Source organism: Oncorhynchus mykiss, chromosome 2 (assembly GCF_013265735.2).
Source record: "Oncorhynchus mykiss isolate Arlee chromosome 2, USDA_OmykA_1.1, whole genome shotgun sequence".
Taxonomy (NCBI): Eukaryota; Metazoa; Chordata; class Actinopteri; order Salmoniformes; family Salmonidae; genus Oncorhynchus; species Oncorhynchus mykiss.
Window position 1 is genome coordinate 72,871,742 of NC_048566.1, and position 7,918 is coordinate 72,879,659.

A 7,918-nucleotide genomic window follows, 5' to 3' on the forward strand; every position below is an offset into this window, starting at 1 on the left:
CATCCAGAGATGTAATTTTTCTGAATGATGGATAGTAAGAGAAATCTAGAGTGTTTATTGCCAGTATGCAAAAAATATATAGGCCTACAACATAACATGTTGGCTGTGTACAATGTGATATCTCGTATAAGGAAGACCTTTCAGTCTTCTGTCACCATATTAAAACATTAATGCTTGCAACAGATGTACTCCATGGCTGCCCTTTTAGATACTAAAGATAAGGAAACAGATATTTTTAATAAAGGATTTATTAGATACAGTATAAAATCTCTGCTCACAGTATAAAAGTGATAATAAATACAATTTAAATAAATAAGACAAATTATTTAAGTTATAAAGTGATAATGCTTGTGAGCGGAAGTTCAACGTCCCCCAGAATGTAGTCTCTTTTCATAGTGGACATTTTATTGACAATTTTAAATCTCAGAGAGCGTTGGCAGAGGTCCTCCTCTGAGATGGCATCAAAGAAGAAGTCCTCATTGAAGATAGGGTTACGACTCTTCCTGATGACTGTGCTACGCTGCTTCTGGACCTTTCCAGGCACCAGGGAAAGGCTGACACTGCAGTTGATACTCTTGGGGTCCACCGAGTGTGTGTATAGTCCCTCAGCACTGATGAGCCGCACCCGCAGCCTCTGGTTATCAGGACAGTACTCTGCAGAGAGGCGCAGGGTGCCGTCCTTCCCTATAGGAACCATGCTCTCCCTCATCACCCTTTCCCTGTGCAGAACCAAGTCTATGGGGAAGATGGTAGGAGGAGCCAGACCGAAGCTTGGTGGAAGGCCTTCTACCAGCCCATCTGACGCCCTCCTCATGAAATTGGGACTATTGTCTGTGGAGCTGCCCTCGTCTGTTGACAGGGAGTTGTTTCTGGACACCACAGTCTTCCTGATGTTTCTGGAAAGAAGCCTTTCATGACTCAGTGTTTTGAAGAGGGAAGACTTCGGTGGGGACCTGCTCAGCATTGGGGAGCTGAAAGGGGAGGACTCAGCTGAGGAGGTTGTGTCACTGTCCAGTGTGCCCTGTCTGTTGAGTGTATAACCTCTGGGCGAGAGTCTGGAGGTCAGGGTGTGAAGACTGAAGGAGGAAGGGGAGGAGGAAGGGGAGGTAGAGGGGGAGACTCTGGGGCAAGTGTTGGACCTGCTCCTGGGGAGCAGCAGCGGTATGCCACAGGAGCCAGGGTCATTGTGGAACAGGGACTCCTTCCTCCTGGTGTGGGGGCTCTCCAGCAGGGTACAGAAACCATAGCAAGTCTGGGCTTTGGCCATGTGGGGCAAGGAGAGTGCTGCCTGGCTTTGAGGGTCTGCGTTGGTGGTCTCCTCATCACTACAGTCATAAGGGCTCTCATCCACATTCTCTACCTGGATGATGTGTGGGCTGATAAGCTTTCGTGTTGGGGCCTCCCTCTTAGGGCTCCCCCTCTCAGATTCACACAGGGACACTCTGATGATGGGGGCCTGGCGGCTCTGCTCTGTACCTTTCGGCTCCTGGAACGATGGGATCTTAGGAGGGATGCAAAACTCTGGGATAGTGTCTGGGGTGATAATATTAGGACACAGGGAAAGTCTCTTGTGTTTCTCAGCTTTCTCTCCAAACATATCTCCGATCCTGAAGCTGTATTCCGTTGAGGGGAGAGGCAGGTTGGTTCTCTCCACGGACACACGGATCTTCTCCACCACCCACATGAGTTCTCTGATAGGGCTTGGTAACTGGAACAGCAAAAGGAAATCCTCATTAGACAACACAAATGGAAAAAAATCACAGCCAATCAAAAAGCCTGTTTTCAAAAACTAGTTAAATACTAGTTTTTCTTCAAAAATTAAAAAATAATTCAAGAGAAAAGGTAAATTATTTTCAAGTCATGATTATGATGTGATGCTTACCTTGTGTAAATGAGATGTCAGTAAATCCAACACTGTGTCCTTACAGACCGGCTTGTGAGATAGATAACGATTGTAGTAGTAAAAGTCTCTAAGTAGCAGGCTCAGAATCTCTCTTGTTAAGACCAGCTCCTCTGTAAGCGACTGACTGAAAGAGCTGCCAGGCTGTTTAAATATGACCTGGTGGTGGGGAGGAGACCAGGACGACTTCCACACACCCTTCAGTCCTCTGACAGGAACCTCCCCTTGGCCACCCGTTCCCATGGAGACACCCAAGCCACAACACAACGCTCCGTGCCCACAGCAGGGGGAAAGGTCAGCCAGATAAGCCAACTGAACTACTTTGAAAATGAACATATGTATCTGACCAAAGGAAAACATGTTCATTGGTTTGTTTGATTTTCCATTTATGCAGATGAGAGGGGGACGTAACCTTGGGTTGTTTACTCAAATAAAGTGAAATGATAAGATTATGGCTGAGGCCTGTTGGTGACCCTAGGTTGGCAGTACTTGAAATGCTGCGACAACATTGGCTTCTGATGAATAGAATGTGGATCAAACCTCTCTAAATCAACCAATGAACTGTGACCAACTGTTAAAAATAGCTTAAGTGTAAGGATGTTGCAAAGACACACTGAAATCACAATATTTTCCATGATCTTTTAGGGATTTTGAATGCAATGCACTTGAATAGTAGTAGAAATTCACATCACTTGAATACTTAATAGCTGTCTATACGTATGTTCTATGCTGGTACCCACTCTACTGTTGCCTATGTATAATGACTGATATTGACAAGAGGATTACAACCAGACTAGTTGAGCTACTTTAAAACACAATGCTGCTTTGAAGACAAAACGGAGCACGTTCTCACATTATTTTAGACACCTTGAAATGAAAACACAAGTATAATAGGTCTACACTCCACACAAAACAACCTGTCTTAATCCATGCCAACGATACCCTCTTGTGGTGGGAAAAGGATCAGCTTTTCTATTAAAAAAAAACTATTATATTTTGGACAGTGAAAAAAGAGGAGTGCCAGTGGAGCAGAGGCATGGACACCTCTAATACTTTACCCATAGATCACGGATAAATCAGGAAATATCTGGAGTTCATTGTCACATCAATATAATTTCTTTCAACGAGTCAATCCAAACAAAAATCATGTCACACCTCACAGTAGAAGTCATGGTGTTCAGTTCATGAGTCATATGGTAAATTGACATGGAGTAGGTTGATTACTGTACAGTATAAAGCTACAGTACCACTTGGATGTTCTGTTTGACATTCCTTTGGGTTTCATTTAGAAAAAGCTCAGTAATGGCCAAAGTTCAAGTTGAACATCTTAGTAACCCTGTGCAACCACACAATTGGACAGATGGTGATATCATACATAATGTTATCTCAAGAGAAAACATTGAAAGAGTGGAAGTTCTCAGAAATGTTGTTTTTAATGGATCAAACTAATGGTTATTTCACCAGCACATTTGACACAGATTTCAGATAGTGGTGGAAAAAAAGAGAGAGTTGATCAAATGAAGTCAACATCCCATATGATCTGTTCAGATTTGCTTCTGAGTTTATAAGCCTTTAATTTTCAAAGTCTCATCCTATTCGATTTTCATCCGCTGAACTGAGGTTAAGGAGGGTTTTTTGACACAGAAACTGAAGTGCGTGACCAGTTGTCTTATTTGCTTAACCAAATGTATGTGACCCTTGCCCTAATGAGCTGGACGTGGCATCAATAATCATCCAGTGCTGCCATGTTTTTTTTTTTTTTTTTTTTTTTACCTTTATTTAACCAGGCAAGTCAGTTAAGAACAAATTCTTATTTTCAATGACGGCCTGGGAACAGTGGGTTAACTGCCTGTTCAGGGGCAGAACGACAGATTTGTACCTTGTCAGCTCGGGGGTTTGAACTCACAACCTTCCGGTTACTAGTCCAACACTCTAACCACTAGGCTACCCTGCCGCCCCCTCATGTAATGAGGTACATGTGTTTAAGGTTCACCTCAAAACATATGCCATCCACTTCAAACAGGAGGCCACATTTCAGTAGGATGTTGTTCCACTTCACTGGGAAGATCTCAATTGCATAATCCTTGCATCAAATCCTTGCATCCTCTCTCCTCCAATTGGTTTTGAGATGGAGGCGAGTAGAGGACAGAGGACATGAGGAGGATGCAATTGAGATCATCCCAGAGTGTGTAGCAGGCTGTCAGTCACCAGGTGGTGTATGTGTTAATTCACTGCAGTCAACAGAGGGCAGCATATAGGTATGTAGAAATCATACATTTGCCTTGGATTTGACTGACCAAATTGAGAACCTGGCTGTTATGCCTTCTATTACCCAGTTTCAAATAGACTCCAAGCCGGTTGTAATTCCAAACTTCCAATACACTAGTAAACCTAACATAAGGACTGTAGATCTGAAGTCCTGTGGTCACTGATGGACTTACCATTAGGCAGAAAAGGCAATTACCTCAGGCCTCACATCATCAAGGGGCCTCATGAGCTGAACATAATAAAAATAATATAATAAAAAATAATAATAGTTTAACCACTTGAGGCCCTCCCATGCTCCGCATGAGGCATAATACATAAACAGTAAATAAAAATCCCCATTAACATCCGTCTGTTTAAGCTAGAGATTTCTGCTAGAGATATCTGTCGGCCTTCCGCATCTGCTGTTGAAGGTGTCTAAGCTACAGCAGTGTTTGTCAAACCAGGAGACATCTAAAAAAAAAATCGATCTTCTCACGAAGACGCCCATTGTGTGTATACGGTTTGGAAAGATGAGTCTCTCACGAACACGATGATGTTCTCCGTTTTGATCTACGACTCCCACAAGTGTCACAGGACTGGACTGAATGTAACCCAATACCGGGCCAAAAATGTTCTGGAAATAAATAGGGCATTTTCACGTAAAGGTATATGGGTAATTCCACTGTAAAAATTACATATTTATTCTCCTGAGCTGTCTTATATATCTCTCAGATATAGGACAGACACTTCAAAATCTACTTCCTTTTGATTACATTTTTGACTTTGTTTTTCCATGAATCTGTTAATCAATGCATTTCAATAGGCTAATATAGCAGTAAGGCTACATAATTTATTTTAAAAATGACCTAAAATTCCAAATCAAATAGCTAAATGATCCTTGGTATGACCATCCTAAAACAATTCCATATGTTAGCTTAGTAGAAACCCAGCCCCGGGCTCTTAAACTCTAGGGCAGTGGTATTCAAAGTCGGGGTCGAGACCCCTAGTGGAATCGTGGGGGAATTGCAGTGGGATCGCCAAAATTAAGAGTACTATTGTTTGGGACAATATACGTTTTGAGAAAGATAATGAGAAAATGTGAATTTTATTGACTAGATGTCTTTATTGGTTTCTTTTAATTTTGATAAGAGATTAAAATGTAATGAAAGGTTAGTTGTTGATGTAAAAATCTAAATGTACAGATTTGAAGGTTGTGTCATTAGATTTGAGTTGGGGTGTGGTCGCGAGAAATTCTTAGGTAAAAAATGGTGTTCCCAGAAATTCTGGTGAAAAAAATGGGGCCCACGCTGAAAGACTTTGAATACCACTGCTCTATGGGGATAAAGTAAGCATTTCTTTAGTCATTGTCGTCGTGGCAGTGGCAGAGGAGCTGTACAGTATGTGTAGCCCATGTATCTGATGCTGTCTAGCAAAAAAAATAGTATGGTATATCACTCTTTTTGGCCAGAGAGCATCAGATACACGGGCTACATATAGTAAGCGTGAGGGGCGTTGTTTCGCTCACTCGGATACCCTCTCCAGTGAGGAACGTTGGAGGGTGCACAGTGCACTGTTCGGATGCTGGAATTATTTTGGAAGTACTGATTCTTTTTGAAGTGATTTGTTTGACACTCAGATGAAAACATAATAACTGGTTGTGTTCATGGCACATTAAAAGGGAATACATTTTACAGTTAAATGACGTCTTTAATATAAAACCCAGAAAAAAGGTGGTCGCTTACTTTCTTTGCTTCTCTGTAATGTATTCTTCACAGCCCAGAGCTACAGCTACCTCCTGTGGAGGAAGCAAAATGAGTTCAGAGGTGGAAAAGAACATCTTCAAATACAGCTGAATATCCTTTTCAACGCATCATGTTTTAAAGTGTCTATGATAAGTGGTAGGCCATGGCTAAGCCAACTTGCAGTTGGACAGTTTTTACTTCAGATGTAGGATCGTAATTTGAGCCAGTTTGCTACAGCTGGAAAATAATCCTGCAGCAACTGCAGCAAAAGGAAATGTGAATTATAATTAATTGCATTTACAATTACATTATTTGGTGGGGTTGCTACATTTTTTATTAGGGCAATTCAAGTCTGACATTTTAAAGTGGAAATTACAAACTTTAGAAGCCTTTTTAAACCTTGAATATACTAAAAATATACTCAAAATTATAATCTGCGTTATCCCCAAAAGTAAGTATTTATCATGAGAAGGCCAAGTTTAGAGGGACGGCCAGGTCTTGGTAGATTTGCAGTGGTCTGATACTCCTTCCATTTCAATATTATCGCTTGCACAGTGCTCCTTGGGATGTTTAAAGCTTGGGAAATCTTTTTGTATCAAAATCCGGCTTTAAACTTCATCACAACAGTATCTCGGACCTGCCTGGTGTGTTCCTTGTTCTTCATGATGCTCTCTGCGCTTTTAACGGACCTCTGAGACTATCACAGTGCAGGTGCATTTATACGGAGACTTGATTACACACAGGTGGATTGTATTTATCATCATTAGTCATTTAGGTCAACATTGGATCATTCAGAGATCCTCACTGAACTTCTGGAGAGAGTTTGCTGCACTGAAAGTAAAGGGGCCAAATAATTTTGCACGCCCAATTTTTCAGTTATTGATTTGTTAAAAAATATCCAATAAATGTCGTTCCACTTCATGATTGTGTCCCACTTGTTGTTGATTCTTCACAAAAAAATACAGTTTTATATCTTTATGTTTGAAGCCTGAAATGTGGCAAAAGGTCGCAAAGTTCAAGGGGGCCGAATACTTTCGCAAGGCACTGTATCTGCACAAACACTGGCTAACAAGTTGAATCAGTAATACAAAATTGGGTTTAATTATTTATTTACTAAATACCTAACTAATCATACAGAATTACAGATACACATAATTAAATCATAACTTGATTACAAATTACGTCATAAAGGAAAACGTCCCTAGCGGGCGGAACAGATATGACAGCTTGTTACACAAAAGAAAAGGGTCTGGGTTTGAGTGAAAGAGCGGGAAGACTGAGGAACAAAGGGCGAAGCTGTGCTATTGTAAATACAGTATCTTATGCATTCTAAATTACCGCCCATTTGGAAAAGGAAAATGCAATGAATATTTACTCTGAGCTGCGCTTCGGTAGGTTGGGGGTAGATGGAAGGCCGTGTTGCCCAACCGAGTCCTTCGTCCTTTGAAGAATGTCTCTGCTGATAAATTGAATACGTTTTTGTAATGTCATTGTGTGGTAGACGGGGTACTCTGTTCCTTCCTAACCCTTGTTTGTAGCGGCTGTTGCTAACTCAACGGCTAGGAGGTATCACTTCTGTAGTGAATAAGAGTTCAAAGTGCATACCATTCGCAACCAAAGCTCACGCTGATGTTGGCTTCATTCTGTAGTTATTATCTGAACCATTCTGACATCGGACAATCGTCCTCACATCCTCGGAACAGGAGGTTATATTGTCGTCAAGGGCTTGTATAGGAAGGGAGAGGAGGGCGTGTTTGAAAAGTTTTATAACCCATGTCCTTTTACAGGGGCGGGCCACTGATTGAGCAGAGCCCTATCTTATGAAAACCCAAATCTCACATTTTAGAAGCTAAAATCACACTTCATCCCATCACGAATAATTTCATATTCAAACATTTAAATTGAACAACAATTCCATGTGAATCCGATAACTCTGATGTGTAGACTTTCCACTGTAGAGTTTATGTCATCTTATCATTGATGAGAATGTCTCAGATGACAATCGAACAGACATCATATTCATTAAGTA

At 41.3% G+C, this 7,918-nt stretch overlaps 1 protein-coding gene across 2 annotated transcripts; it reads right to left on the reverse strand.

Moving 5' to 3' along the window:
* Positions 1 to 229: 229 nt before the first annotated feature.
* c2cd4a (C2 calcium dependent domain containing 4A) lies at positions 230 to 5,932 on the reverse strand. 2 transcript variants are annotated; one of them, XM_036954980.1, is made up of 2 exons: positions 5,890 to 5,932; positions 230 to 1,708 (listed from the first exon to the last, which is right to left on the reverse strand). In XM_036954980.1, the coding sequence occupies exon 2, from the start codon at positions 1,682 to 1,684 to the stop codon at positions 332 to 334; it is 1,353 nt and encodes a 450-aa protein (XP_036810875.1). In that variant the 5' UTR covers positions 1,685 to 1,708; positions 5,890 to 5,932; the 3' UTR covers positions 230 to 331. The 2 variants fall into 2 exon arrangements, with proteins under 2 accessions (XP_036810875.1, XP_021426668.2); XM_021570993.2 differs by lacking the exon at positions 5,890 to 5,932 and adding an exon at positions 1,883 to 2,030.
* Positions 5,933 to 7,918: the final 1,986 nt, after the last annotated feature.

Coding starts and splice junctions, on each gene's coding strand:
- c2cd4a (XM_036954980.1), bottom strand. CDS start 1,684: ATGTGGGTGGTGGAGAAGATCCGTGTGTCCGTGGAGAGAACCAACCTG.